A 16381-nucleotide genomic window follows, 5' to 3' on the forward strand; every position below is an offset into this window, starting at 1 on the left:
TAATGAATAAAATATTCATTAACTCCTGCTCCTCTTGAGATACACGACCGTCCTTTATCTCCCCATCCTCTTGATCTTTCACCACCAAAATTTAATAGCATCAATGCCCCTCGCATACAAGCTACCGTGCCAAATTTCCTTACTTAATATTTACTTCATCCCGAGATATTAAGCGAAATAGACGTCAACACACACGCACACTTACTAAAATTAAAATAGATTTTAATTATTCAATAGTGGATATTATGTACATTAATAGATTTTAATTTTATTTATAGTAAAATTTCATAAACGAATTTATAATTTAATCATTTATCAGATATTCCGACTGTTATTTTTTCCATGCCAAAAACTTAGGAGTGGTCCTTTTCGATCTGACGAGAATTTCACGAGACGAACGTGCTTCTGGAGCAGCAAGTTCATTCCTATCTGTCAATGAATCCAAATTGAATCTGCAGGTGCCCAGCAACATTTGAAACCGAAATTCTTCCAAATCTTCATCGTGGTCATCACGTGTGTCCTCGTTGCCGTATTTTTCCATAAAAGATTTAAAATGGTCGCCGCTAGCTTCTCCGACATTCTTTGCGATCCGAATATTTTTTAAACCTAGCAATTTTTTCGTTTTATCCACAATAGAATTTTTCCTTTCACTTTTTTCGTCCTCCAACGAAGATCCTCGACCGAAGCCGAGCCAATGATTTGGTATGAAAGTCTTATGAGAAATCGCTGACATGGCGATTAGCCATAGTTTTATATTGGTTCTGAAATAATAATTTGACGTCACGGCTAGAAATTTCTTTTTTTTAACTTTTATCTCGTATATACTTACTCGGTTTTCTCTCTTATAATAGTTTTTAACTGGATCCACCACGATTTCAATCCCATTGTAGGAAGTAAACGTGCTGGTTATGGCCGGCGTTAACGATAATTATACAGCAATAAACGGACTATTGTTAACGAGTTATGAGTATTGTTATTAACTATTATATAATTATTGAGTGAAATACAGTTTAAACCTACGCTTAACGTGTACCTGTGGAAAACAAAATTAGAATTTTGTGAGTACCAGTGTTATACGCGTTATACGGGAATTCATTGTATTAATGAAATTTTCAATGTTAAATTTCATTGGAAAATTGACGATGATTTACATTTTATCGATAATTTGGGCAATTGTTTGCATGGACATGTTCCATTCTCCTCTAAGAATTTAGGAGAATCTTATGGAATACTGTATATTGCAATCATCATAACATAAAATATCGTTTATTCGTCTTTCATTTCGATGACAATTTTTTCGTTAATATATGTTTCTTTAATAGACGGAAATGTAATTTGTCATTTTTTCATAATTTGTCTTCTGCAAATAATATTTGCCAATGCTTTAGTGAATGTGAGATAATAAGATAGACCGTATGCCACAATTATGCCGATTGTTACGGGTCTGATCCATAATTTTGACTCTTCCTCTTTGTGGACACTAAGAGAGACTTTTTAGCCTTCAAAACTTTAATAAGAGGGGCCTGTATGGCGCCGAGATCTTTACGAAAGTAATTGCAGCGGCGGCGGCACGGTGGTTTGTAAATTGGCATTCGGTAATGCGGCAACACTTCTCCACGCCACCCAATCGTTTATCAATATTGTGGGATTTTTCAAATTTTTGTGGCTTTAGCCTTGGCCGTGGGACCGACGCACAATTCAGAATTTGCGAATTTAGCAGGACAAAAGTAACAAAGCCGATATATCAAACGACAATCCACAGAAACTTCAACGACACGCGGCCCGCTTGTATTGTTAATCGCTGTTTAAAAACCACTTTCGACTCCATTAGTCGAAAATAGCGCCGGAACGCTGACGATCGCTTTTTTTTTTTCGGCTGCCAAATTAAATCTTTTGTTGGTGTTTCACCAATCACCAATATCCTCACCTCACTGTCGCCAAACAAAGGGTTGTTGATCAAAAAAGCATTTTACACAACATTATCCCACATACAACACTTGAACTTATCAGACAACAGACAGAAATATTTAACTTTCATCTCAAGTCACTGGCGGTAACATTCTATGAACAGGGGATTGCAAACGAGAGGATCTGCATAGGGACTAATAGGGCTTAAGCACTGGGCCCCAAGTGTCAAGGGCCCACAAAAATTGAATTATCATCATACATTTTTAATACTTTTTCATTAACAATGAGCACTTATCGAATAGTAAAAAATAGTTAATATTAATAATATAATAATAATGATAATTTATAGTATATTTGTTTTATTGTAATCAATGTAAAGATTCTTAATCTAACAAAAAATGGTACCCCATTGGGCTTCAATAAGCCCTAGGACCCGAAAAACCTAGATCCGCCCCTGATTGCAAAGCTCGTTCACAGATATCACAAATGTTTCAATCTTCCCGGTGATTATGTCGAAAAGTAACCATGCTAAACCGAAATCGTATGACACTACTTGCCAGTTGATTCTACCAACATGCCACTTTTGGCACGCGTGCCATAGGTTCACCACCTCCTAATTGAAAAAAAGATGATCAGATGATTAACCGAAATTGTATGACACGTTATTTGCCAGTCTCTTGTGAAGTAGTGATTGTAACAGCTGAAGACGAGACCAGATATGGAAACCTTATGAATAGGGTTGACCCAATTAACTATACGAATTTCTTGTGCAAACCGGAATTAATTTTATTTCAATTCAAAAATTTGTCCTTGAAGGAGTAAGATGACCGGCACTACTATTGTTAACATTAACAAAGATCGTGTAATCTCTCAGGATAATCCAGCAACAAGCACTGATAATAGCGCGCACACAACAACTACCACTAATGATACTACAGACACTTCCTCATCCATCACTGATAACACATTGATTTAGTTAATATGCTCTCACTTTTATTTCAGGAAACACTAAATATACAGGTACAGATCCCAGATAAAGACCATGAATACCAAAAACCAACACGTCAAAAATAGTAGGAAAAACACTAAATTATGTAAACACTCACTACCACACTACAACCATTTAATTTCTACACTCTCACATCTTCATATATTAGTTTGTGCTGGGACACTCACAGTAGTGACACATCACGGACTGAAAATACAATTTTAAAAGGCTCTTTTAGTATGGTACCTACATGTGGAGATAGCCGATCAGCCTAACATGGCAGCCTACAACTCCGAGGATCCGAGATCGAAAAACCCCAAGAAATTTTCGAGGGATGATCCGTCCGGATATGTGTGGTTCCGTCCTTCACTGTCCAGCCGCCTCCATTGTGGGACTGGCTTACTGAAAAAAGCCCTCTTATTAACAAAGAGAGTTAAAATAAAAAAAAATAAAAAAAAAGGTGGAAAGAGTGAAAAGTAAAAATACTAAATTCCATTTAGTCTGTGTTGGAATGGAAAAGCCATGCAAGATTAACCAATCATAAACTACCTAACATGTAAGAGTTAGGCTGTTTTTCTCTTTGGCTAATTATGTTAAATTTTTACTTTTTCGACTGTTATAATAGAGGGATGGCGTTATAGCAGACTGTTATAGCAGAGGGAGAGCATGGCGATCCGACAGAAAATGACCTCCCCTAGATTTTTACATTTTTGGATTCGGGACACCTTGAAACGCAGAGAAATGCAAAAAAATGCTGGGCTAATTTCTATACGTATGAATATTAGTATGTGTGTATGTACGAGGTATGTTCAAAAGGTATCGTACCTTTGGTCGGCAAAAATACATTTATTGATTTTGAGGTACAAAACCCTAATCCCCTTCAAAGTAGTCTCCTTGGTAATGTATACACTTCTCCCAGCGCTCCTGCCATTGCTGGAAATACTGCTGGAACGCACCTTTTGGAATGACCATCAGCCGGTCCGTCGCATTCCGTATGATGTCTTCTTTTGACTAAAATCGGGTTCCTTTTAGAGGCATTTTCAGCTTGGGAAATAGCCAAAAGTCACACGGAGCCATGTCGGGAGAGTACGGAGCGTGACGAACCACAGGAATTTTGTGTTTAGCGACGAAAGTCCGAATCAGATGCGCAGAATGGGCGGGTGCGTTATCATGACGGAGCTGCCAAGTTTTGGTCGACCACAGATCCAGTCGTTTGCGTCGCACAGCATCACAAAGACGACGAAGGACCTCCTGGTAGTACTCCTTTGCGATGGTTTGGCATTATGGTGCGTACTCACGATATACCACCCCACGGGAGTCGAAAAAAACTGTCAACATGACCTTGACATTGCTGCGGACCTGCCGCTCTTTTTTTGGCCTCGGAGATCGTCCCCGAAAGCCTGCTGAATCTTGCGAATGGTTTCCGCTTGAGAATCGCCAAACTTTTGGCAACATTTGATGCAATATCGCTGCTCACGTTGTTCAGTCATTTTCCAACTTAGTGGAACCGATGAGCTCTCACTACACGTCCTCACTCATGGGCCGACTGCCTGCGACTGACGCTTCCTGCAGGCGGGAAAAAATTCAGGACTGTGCATGACTGTCCCCTCCACAACGCTACCGAAAGAGACCTCCCGTGCATCATTGGTTTACGCGGGAAAAATAAAGGTCCGAAACTTTTTGAACACCCTTCGTATGTATGTATGTGTGTGCGTGACACGATTTTCTTCACCCTGTTTGAAGCTTAATAACTCCCTTGTGTTTTGTTGAAAATTTCTTAAATTTTGCAGGGAGGTTTTTGTTTATTACAGAGATTGATGCTATTAAATTTTGGTGGTTAAAGGTGGAGGGGTTGGGAGATAATGTGTATATCCAGTAGGGTCGGACTTAGTGACGATTTTACTCATGATTAGCATTTACAATTTTTTTTTTAAATAAAATCTGCTCCTACCCTCTAAATTAAGCTTTTTGCCGTTTTATAATAACTAAACATATAAAAAGATTTTAATAAAATATAATAACATGGTGCCACTGAAATTATAAATGTTGCCGGGAAAGTTGAGCAACTCATTGCTGGTTTATTTGTTTCTCTAATCAAGAAAACTGAAAAACTACCGGTAAGTACTGTACTTTTTTTTTTATTTGTTCTACATTGATATTACAGATAATAATTATCATTTATTTTTTCCTGATTTTAAAGAAATAAGATGTTATTAAAATACGCGTTTACTTTAATTTATCAACAAAACTTTGTTAAAAATGAAAATGAATTCATGATGAATTTAATTTTTGCAGATGGCGTGGTAATACATTATGGAAACCACGTGGATGTGGTATGGTGGTTTGAATTAGTGTTTTTTGAAAGTTGAGAAATACTATAAGACGAAAAATAATTTTTGAATGTGAAATCAGCTATTATAAAGATGAGAAAGAAAATAGACAATAGAATAAGAGTGCTTATTGAAAATGGCGTAAATCAGGGACATAGAACAATGTTTGTTGTTGTCGGAGATAAAGGAAAAGATCAGGTGAGCATATGTATTTTAGATCAGCGGTTCTCAAAATTATCTATCCGCGATAGAGACAGGAAAAAATACTCTTCGATGATTTGCTTTCTTGACTCTTGATTCACATTACATGTGACCAAGAAGTTGATGTCATAAGTTCAAGGTGTCCCCCATGAAAATGTCTGTCAGGATACCTTGAGACACTGGGTATGTCTGTTTTAATCCCTTCCCCAACGACAGGGGTTCCACATTTGGAGTTAAATATCATCCAAAGCAGGCAGGTACATGGGGTGAGGTGGTCAACTCATGCAACACTTTCAAAAGAGTGCCATTTTCAGATTACATATTGAAAGTCACATTCATTGCAATGTACAGTATAACAAGTTACATTACTTAGTTGGCTTCTTTGATAATTTATGGACTTTTACCCTCAGATAATCTAGGTTATTCAGTTATGTGCCTCACAACTGTTAGCATCGAGAGGAAATTTGGGCACGTGCAGTTTAGGGGGTATGGCTGTTTGAAAGGTTTTCTTCCATAAAATTAATTGATTCTAGACTAATTTGACTCGAACATTTCCAAAACACATATAATTTTTGGGAATAATCCATATAAAATATGCTATAAACAAAGAATTGTAGTAATACTTACCGAGTGAGCACTATTTGAAGATGCCATTGCTTAAGCTCGTTTTCGTTGCAGAGCAGCTCATTGGATGGCGGACATGTACAAAGCTTGTCACGTGACATTTGTCGGTGCTATTTGGTCACGTGATTACTCATCTCAGACGTGTTTCCTGATAAGTTATTCTTTCTGCGAAAAATTCGCTGAACTTTGGAGACATCATTAATAGAAATATTAAAACATCATTCCATTCTAAATATAGATTAAAATCAATATATAATAATGTATGATAATGCAATAAATAACTAATAATTTTGTTCTTCTTTTAAATGGCTTAATCTCTTTCATGTCATAAACAAAATTGTATAATATTTATTTACATCAAGACATTACACATCTTATGTTGCATCTGATTAATATTTATCATCATAATATATATCAAGATAGAATTATTGTCGTTAGCAAGCGGTTTTACATTTGTTATTTCATACAGTCAATAATAATAATAAGTCATTTCTAATTACAATAAAAATACTATAGTATATTATGATCTATCACGTGATGTCTCCAAAGTTCAGCGAATTCTTCGGAAAAAGAATAAGTTATTAAGAAACACGTCAGAGATGAGTAGTCACGTGACAAGCTTTGTATGCATCTGCCGTCTGATGAGCCGCTCCACAACGAAAACAAGCTTAAGCAATGGCATCTTCAAACAGTGTGCACTCAGTAAGTATTACTACAATTCTTTGTTTATAGCATATTTTATATGGATTATTCCCAAAAATTATACATGTTTTGGAGATGTTCCAGTCAAATTAGTCTAGAATCAACTAATTTTATGGAAGAAAACCTTTCAAACAGCTGTACCCCCTAAACTGCACAAGTGCCGAAATTTGGATTAAAATATTTGCACCAAACAAAGGTAATATTTTAAAAAATCTTGGGAGTTATCAAAATTTCACCTTGTTACAAGTGAACATTTAAGGTCATTTGAGAATTCTTGCATTATCTAAGATATACAAAATGAACCTTATTTCACTAATGTGACAAAAGATTCAAAAGAGCATTAATGATTATTATATTATAATTTTAGACTGTACTCTGGATATCAACAGAATTAATTGAATGTCTTTGGTTATTCTAGCAAGGTTCTGAATACTTATCCAAAGAATATTTTAGCAATTTTTGCCTGTGAAGTTAACTACTGAAGCTGGTTTGACTGAATTAATATTGCAAGAGCTGGAATCATTAGGTCTAAAAATTGAACATGTGAATAGATGGGGCTATGATTAAATTTAATTGATCACCTTGTAACTTCAAATTGGTTTCGTTAAATTTGGCAAATAAATCAGTCATATAAGCTATGTCATTTTTTGAATTAATTAAATTGAGCTGCAAATCATTGTCTTTGCTTTCTAGGAATTCCAACACTGAATCAAAGAGTGCCACTACCATATGACATTGGGCTAAATAACAGCTATAATAATTATAAATTACTGATAAATTTGACCTTAGAGAGAGGCATTAGGTGTCATCTCATATTAAATTTAATAATTAAAGAATAATTTTAGATTAAACTGGGACTCAAACCTGCAACTGTCACTTGCCATGTGGATGCGTTAAATTATGCTACCTGGACTTCCGGTCCTATATCCTCTTCCAGTATAATTAAAATTATGATATAACCATCGTTGGTTACTACAATGCCGACTGGGGCACATTCAGCAGCAGTCATTGTAGCTTTATTATAATGTATTGGGTTTTCGTTAAGATGTTTATGTTTGTATTTATATGCCTTGTCAGGTATGTGATGGCTGGCTGAGTACCTTATGTGGGAATTTACATGATAAAGGTGCTAGTTTTTTTGTTCAGAGATAGAGTTTCCCTGATAAAATATTTTTACAGGACCTGACTTTTCTGGCTTTTTTGAATAAATCCTATTATGCTACTTTATTGATACTTTGATCCTTTAGACACATTTTGTTGGGGTTTTCTATAGGAAACTTGTAAATTTTTATATTTCAAATGTACATCTGCAGCAAAAATGATTTAATTTCATAGTTTATCGTTTGATGGCACTAATTTGACTAATCTTCTTACAAAGGGGAACCCATCCTATACATGGAATAAATGATGTTTCAAGAGATGTTGGATGTATTTATTTGAGAAAAATGAAAATGAGGATCATTTTTGTGTCCAGTTCCTCCAAGTGCCAAAAAATGGTCTCAGAATTTACAACATATACATAAACATACATGATACCTGAGTATCTAATAATATCTAACCAATTCCTCATTGGTGAAGTGGTAAGAAAAATAAATTTGAAGTGGAGCATTAGCGAAGCTTCTTCTATTAGGCTAACAGAATTGTGCTCGTTCACAAAACACATTCAATAGATTTTGATTAAACTTTGTCATTTCCCATTAATTGGGATATGGAATCCAAAAATGCAATAAAAAATGGGGTCCATGATTTTGTTTTNGAGAGCTTCGATGGAGGAGGAATACTGTAGAAAAGGTTGGGAACTGCCGATGTAGACAATTTTTCGACTCTGACGTATAAGATTTGTTTTCGAATCCACATTTGTGCCGATGTCTATACAGAATTATTAAGGACGAATCATCGGATTTCAGACGTAACAATAAGCGATACATTGACCACAATACCATATAAGGGAAGGTGGGGCAAGATGAGAATGTTAAGGCTTGAAAAGTCATAAGATGGCAACCACTTTAACGAGAACGATAATTTTTTTTTATTCTCGGCAATTGCAACGTTTGGTAATATATAATACAAAATTTATTTTTTGAAAAACGTTTTTAAAAACAAGAAAATTTAATATTTTAAAATTATACGTAAATGCGCCATCTCGCCCCACCCGTGGAGTAAGATGGGAATATTATTTTTATATACAAGAAAAACAAATTAAAATGGTTAAACTGTCGTTTTCTTCAATATTGGCGCGAAAATTGAACTTGTTTTGAATTGCACAAACGTCGATCGTTTGTGCAATTCAAAACAAGTTCAATTTTCACATTGATGNAATAAAAAAATAATTTTGGATGACACAATAGTCACAATTATTTTTTTAAAAATGGGAAATTTTCATCACGCATCGACAAAAATTCAACCTGGGCTGACACGCAACAGAGAGAAATTTCAAAATTGGATAGGTTAATTTCATCAAAAATGCATCGTGGCCGGCGAAGTTTGAATGATTGCACCCAAAAGCAGCGATAACAAAGAAGATTGGAGAATGAGAACAAGACCCGCCTTGAGCGTCAAAGTGATTCCGCTTAGTAGTGAGTCTCCGAGACATAGTCTTGTCCCAAATATGGTTTTGCCGTTTTACTTGTAGATGGATTATACAGGATTTGTTAAAGAATAATAAATAAACAATGGCTTTTTTTCTTTTTTCAGAGCCATGTAGATTTATAGTTGTGGATTAATAACAGAATAAAACTACTTTAATTTAATAAAAAAATTTTTTTTAATCTTAATAATTCAGCAATTATAAAAAATTAATTTTGATTAATTTAACTATTAATTAGAAAAAATAGATAATTGAAACATTGGTGAGCAATATCATATGTGCATAGTAAATCAAATGCTGTCTTATTTTGTCAATGTGTCATACTGTAAGGGATTCGAGGGTCAGGGAATCTGTACAATGTAGGTTGGAGAAAGTCGTGGAATTTAAAACAAAAATATGTATAGGAAACTTGTATATGCATAGAAAAATCTATTGCAATAAAGATGTCGGTTTACTGTAGGTATAGAACAATTTTTGAGTCTTCCTGATTCATCATCAGATAGAATATTTAAACTCATTTGAACTGTCAATTCTAACCAATTTGGTCTCACTTTACAACTCAACCATGAAAGCTTGGTTAAAGCACACTTTCTGGACATTGATTGTTACTTTAAAAATAGAGTATAAAACCAACATATAAAGGAAATATACAGCACACCTGTTATAATCCTGTTTACCTCATGTGATTCAGTTTCATAAACTCTCAGCTTTCAGAATCCTCATCAGATGAGTGCATATCCTCTATGATAACATCAATGAAGCCTTGAGAGAATTAGTTCACATCAAGAATCTAGTCATGAAACATGGATAATATAGATAAATCATACAAAGATTGATTGCCTCACACAGAAAATGTAGATCCTATATAAAGAAATGAAAATAGTTGCCAAATAGACCAAAGAGCTGGACCATATATGTTTAGGTGATCAGCATTAAAGAAACAGAAACATTATGTAATCCCCAGACATGAAAGTAAAGAATTGCATATACAAGATAGAATTGATGTTTTGGCAAAGGTTAATAACTTTCTCAAAAAGATATAAGTTCATATTGAAGGAGCTTATTATGATAAGCATTTGCTCACAATGTGTGCTGAACTTGAGAAAGCAGCTAGACTCTACCCACAAGAAAGGCAATCCATAAAATGGACATTGGCCAGGGATATCAAAAACATTTTAAATAAAGGACAACAACAAAAATAAGAAAAGAAGTATTTCATAACTTAGTTCCCAGCTTGATCAAAATAATTACAAAATAGAGGGATGACAATAACGTAGTCATTACCCTATTTGACAAAGCTAAGATTCCTGCCATTAGTAGAAAAGTACCAAGAGGAGTTTAGGAAGGTATATTAAATAAGTAAAAGCACAAGAANGATGTGACTATGATTAAATTTAATTGATCACCTTGTAACTTCAAATTGGTTTCGTTAAATTTGGCAAATAAATCAGTCATATAAGCTATGTCATTTTTTGAATTAATTAAATTGAGCTGCAAATCATTGTCTTTGCTTTCTAGGAATTCCAACACTGAATCAAAGAGTGCCACTACCATATGACATTGGGCTAAATAACAGCTATAATAATTATAAATTACTGATAAATTTGACCTTAGAGAGAGGCATTAGGTGTCATCTCATATTAAATTTAATAATTATAATTTAATTAAATAATTTTAGATTAAACTGGGACTCAAACCTGCAACTGTCACTTGCCATGTGGATGCGTTAAATTATGCTACCTGGACTTCCGGTCCTATATCCTCTTCCAGTATAATTAAAATTATGATATAACCATCGTTGGTTACTACAATGCCGACTGGGGCACATTCAGCAGCAGTCATTGTAGCTTTATTATAATGTATTGGGTTTTCGTTAAGATGTTTATGTTTGTATTTATATGCCTTGTCAGGTATGTGATGGCTGGCTGAGTACCTTATGTGGGAATTTACATGATAAAGGTGCTAGTTTTTTTGTTCAGAGATAGAGTTTCCCTGATAAAATATTTTTACAGGACCTGACTTTTCTGGCTTTTTTGAATAAATCCTATTATGCTACTTTATTGATACTTTGATCCTTTAGACACATTTTGTTGGGGTTTTCTATAGGAAACTTGTAAATTTTTATATTTCAAATGTACATCTGCAGCAAAAATGATTTAATTTCATAGTTTATCGTTTGATGGCACTAATTTGACTAATCTTCTTACAAAGGGGAACCCATCCTATACATGGAATAAATGATGTTTCAAGAGATGTTGGTTGTATTTATTTGAGAAAAATGAAAATGAGGATCATTTTTGTGTCCAGTTCCTCCAAGTGCCAAAAAATGGTCTCAGAATTTACAACATATACATAAACATACATGATACCTGAGTATCTCATAATATCTAACCAATTCCTCATTGGTGAAGTGGTAAGAAAAATAAATTTGAAGTGGAGCATTAGCGAAGCTTCTTCTATTAGGCTAACAGAATTGTGCTCGTTCACAAAATACATTCAATAGATTTTGATTAAACTTTGTCATTTTCCATTAATTGGGCTATGGAATCCAAAAATGCAATAAAAAATGGGGTCCATGATTTTGTTTTCGCGATATAAGGTCATTTCACAAACACATGTTACAAAGCGATATCACACAATGCTTTACAGTCACCAGCACGTCTTGTATGGGCTTATAGAATCAAGTTCATTCTGAAAATTTAGTGGATCAATTTTGATATAGCTTTGCCATTTTCGATTAGTGGAGGAATCCAGAAATGTAATGTGGGTCCATTAAATGTAAAAAATCAAGCAATGAATTGCTTAACTTTCCCAGCAACATTTAAAATTCTGGTGGCACTATCTGTTATGATATTTCATTTAAAAACTGTTTATATTTTTAATTATTATAAAATGGCAAAAAGCTTAATTTTGAGGGTAGGGAGGATTTTATAAATAAAACTGTAAATGCCAATAATGAGTAAAATTGAGGTATATGACATATGACCGCCCTTTATTGCCTCACTCTGTTGACCTTAAACCACCAAAATTTAATAGCATGAATCTTTCTAATACACAAACCTTCCTGCAAAATTTCAGAAATTTTTAAAAGCATAGTTATTAAGCTTTAAACAGGGTAAACAAAATTGTGCCACACACATTAACATCCATGCATAGAGAAAAAACTCTGAATATTTTTGCATTTCTCAATGTCTCAAGGTAATCTGAGTCCAAAAATGTAAACATCTTGGGGGGGGTAATTTTTTGATCGATTGCCATACTTTTCCTCTGTTATGTATATGAGAGCCAGGAGAGTAAAAATAGGAGTCCATGACTTTGTTTTTGGTATACAAAGTTTACAGTGACAATGTCCATGCTCTCTGATGTGACAAGTGCACCTAATGGAATTTAGGCCTAGGAGTCAAAAATAAAAACAATATTATATATGCCTAACGGAAAATAGGTGTGAAAAACAAAAAAAAAACACAAGAACAATGTAATTGCCATTGATTGTTTTGTTCTTGAATTGTCTCTCTGTACCTGGCCAGTGCAAGGATCATGTCTCCTGTGGCCTGCCGGTGCAAGGATTGCCTTTTTTTGTGACAGAAAGTGCAAAGTTCAGCTGTTTGCATTTCTCAGGTACTGTACAAGAATCACCTCTTCTATGTGTAACAGGTGCAGGGATTGCTTCTTTCTTTTCGGCTCTGCTTCAGTTCTATCACAATACGACAAAGTAGTGCGATGTCCTAGTTTTTCTCTCTACCTTTGATGATTGTGATTTAAATCTACTGTAATCTCTAGATAAACCTATATTTTTTTAAATATTTGCTGACCTGACCTGTTCATGTGTATTTGCATGTTTATAACTGATTGTGGCAATTTTTGGATTTTTGGTAGAAGTTTTGTGACAGAAATGTTATTCACAAGGACTATGAGATATTTAAATTATATTAAAAAATAAAAATTTGATAAAACTACAATTAAATCCATTGTTATTTTTTTAATAGATTTAATATATTTGTTGATTCGTTAATACTTAATTTAATTTTCTGATGTATTAACAGTTTGACTTTGCACTGATAATTATATACAATTTATATGAATTTTATCTAAGGTAAATTGAATAACATGTGATGGGGTATTATTTAACTTTTTCATTGCAAAACTCACGTATGTTGTTATTCAATATTCAATATAATTTTCTTGTTGAAATTCCAGAAATGCCATTTTTTTAATGCATTTCTTGATGCATATCAGAATTTTGTGGCAGTTTTGTGAAAAGTGTGTTTATGTGTTGTCAGGGTCATGGGAGAACATTTAGCAAATACATCCACACATAAAAATGAGTGTACGCGACAACTGGGTGCCAGTCAACTGGACAATTCACAATGGGCGATAGTCAAGTGGACCATGGTTAACTGGATGACAGAAACTTAAAAATTTTTTACATGGTTAGCAAGCATATGATTGGGCAAATGCTTTTTATTTATTTACTTTTTTTTGTAAATATTGTTAAAATATATATAAAAATAAATATGGTTAAGACTTATGAAGTATGAGTTACAAATTATTTCCAACTTAGGAAAAGGAAATGCTTGGAACATCTTACTGTATCATCGTTAATTATTGTATGTCAGAAGCAGCTAACAAAGCACATCAAAGAAAAGCAGTTCTTCAAAAACAAATTCTACCAAAGAATTGCTTTTCTTTCATGTAATTTGTTAACTGTTTCTAATTCTTTTGAAGAACTTGCCGTCTTATGTATAAGAGCAAATCATTTTCACAAATAAAATTTAAAATAAAAAATTTTATTTTGAATTTCTTGTCTTTTTTTGTTTTACTGTATGTAACATATATAAATATGTTTGTTAATTACAAAATCGTTCCTTTAACTCATTTAACTTGTTTCTTAAAAAATATTATTTAAATTTTCCTGGTAGTAGATCAATATTAATAAATAAAACAAAAAATTTTGTATTCTGTCACCCAGATGTCCGGTTCTCAGTTAGCAGTAGCCCAGTTGACCATTGCGTACTTGTTGGTCACCCAGTTGACGGTGTCCCTAAATATGACTTAGCACTGAAATGTGTTGTGATGTTACCTTATACTAAAATAAAGAGTATCCACACATATTCAATAATATGATATATTTCATTCCACACTTAAATCTGTCACTATTAGGAATCCTATAGAACAAAATGATAAAATTCATTCTACAGTTTTGGAATATTTATAAAATTAATCAGCATTTTTCTTTTTAGGTGGTTATACTTCATTATATGCTATCGAAAGCGGTCATCAAAGCCCGACCATCTGTATTATGGTGTTATAAGAAAGAACTCGGGTTTAGCACGTAAGTACATTTGCTGTAGGCAATTGATATTATCATCCAAACCAAATAATAAAACTCTACAAATTTCAAAAATTTATGCAATAAGAGAATACAGTTCTATAAAACAAATACTGAATGGTTATGAGTTTTGAATAATATGGATGAACTGTTAATACAAAACTGAAGGAACTTAAAAATTTATACTTTGTATTAATGAGGTTCATATTAAGCTAAATTTACAAAACATTAATGGTCATACCAACAAACAGCAAGAGCCACATTTTTTTCCAGTTATTTCACTATGTTTTATCTTGCTTAGATATTAAGTTTGTTTATTTATTTTATGTATTTATCAGCCTATTCCAACTCCATGTTATATGCAGAGTTCTTACCACCTGGAAAGTTGTGGATTTTCATTAGTGTTTGGAAAGTCATGAAAAGTTAGGAAATTTAGTCAAAAAGTTGGGGAATTTGCCTCCTTGACTGCCTTTTTGATTTTTTGCTGACAATATGTTGATAAAGTGTAGCTGTCTGCAGGCAGTAAGAAGTAATGTGGTGCAATGCAACTTACGAAAAGGGATTCAGAATATTTTTAGGACCTAAAATTTCTCCCAAACATACACAGGATTTTCCCAAAAATTTACAAAGTACAAAAAAAATACTTTTTAAATTAAAATTATTTATCATTTTTCATTTTAATAATTTTAATTGCATAACAAAACAATTTCTGTTTTTTTTCTAGTTTATTAATTTATAAAGTTCAGGAAATTTATTAAGAGATAAATTTAATAAATATATATATTTTTTGACAAGACTATGTCTTGTTTATAAAATCGTACTGCCGTTTTAAGTTACCAGCATAGAGGTATGAACAAGTACATGTTGAGAGTTGATATTTGGCACAGAGTATTAAGTGACCAAATCATTTGCACATAAAAAATCCAGACTTGTAGGTAGTCAAGGGACTGAGAACCGAGTCAAAATAAAATACAAAATGGCGACCCTCTTCTTCAAGCAGGCAAAACAAGCACCTCACCCCACCGAAGTCAGGTGGGGGAGAGTTTATTTAAGAATAAGGTCAGAGTTCACTTCTTTCTAAGAAGAAGAGAATACAGTTCTATAAAACAAATACTGAATGGTTATGAGTTTTGAATAATATGGATGAACTGTTAATACAAAACTGAAGGAACTTAAAAATTTATACTTTGTATTAATGAGGTTCATATTAAGCTAAATTTACAAAACATTAATGGTCATACCAACAAACAGCAAGAGCCACATTTTTTTCCAGTTATTTCACTATGTTTTATCTTGCTTAGATATTAAGTTTGTTTATTTATTTTATGTATTTATCAGCCTATTCCAACTCCATGTTATATGCAGAGTTCTTACCACCTGGAAAGTTGTGGATTTTCATTAGTGTTTGGAAAGTCATGAAAAGTTAGGAAATTTAGTCAAAAAGTTGGGGAATTTGCCTCCTTGACTGCCTTTTTGATTTTTTGCTGACAATATGTTGATAAAGTGTAGCTGTCTGCAGGCAGTAAGAAGTAATGTGGTGCAATGCAACTTACGAAAAGGGATTCAGAATATTTTTAGGACCTAAAATTTCTCCCAAACATACACAGGATTTTCCCAAAAATTTACAAAGTACAAAAAAAATACTTTTTAAATTAAATTTTTACGTTTGAACGGCATTCTATTGTATGAAGCATTCTGATTTAATGCTTTCC

General features: G+C 33.5%; 2 protein-coding genes across 2 annotated transcripts in view; one reads left to right on the plus strand and one right to left on the minus strand.

The window, feature by feature from the left end:
- Window positions 1-211: 211 nt before the first annotated feature.
- Window positions 212-990, minus strand: LOC111634321. The gene is made up of 2 exons (XM_023379078.1): window positions 830-990; window positions 212-761 (listed from the first exon to the last, which is right to left on the minus strand). Exons 1-2 carry the CDS (start codon window positions 883-885, stop codon window positions 332-334), a joined length of 486 nt encoding a protein of 161 aa, XP_023234846.1. The 5' UTR covers window positions 886-990; the 3' UTR covers window positions 212-331.
- A 4187-nt stretch (window positions 991-5177) lies between these two features.
- Window positions 5178-16381, plus strand: part of LOC111634322 (RNA cytidine acetyltransferase-like) — a 71432-nt gene continuing 60228 nt past the window's right edge. Inside the window, exons 1-2 of the mRNA XM_023379079.1 lie at window positions 5178-5424; window positions 14581-14672. Coding sequence (XP_023234847.1) covers window positions 5320-5424; window positions 14581-14672 — 197 coding nt within the window. The 5' untranslated portion in view covers window positions 5178-5319. The remainder of the gene's footprint in view (window positions 5425-14580; window positions 14673-16381) is intronic.

Source organism: Centruroides sculpturatus, unplaced genomic scaffold (assembly GCF_000671375.1).
Source record: "Centruroides sculpturatus isolate CEXI.00-Female unplaced genomic scaffold, Cexi_2.0 scaffold894, whole genome shotgun sequence".
Lineage (NCBI taxonomy): Eukaryota > Metazoa > Arthropoda > Arachnida > Scorpiones > Buthidae > Centruroides > Centruroides sculpturatus.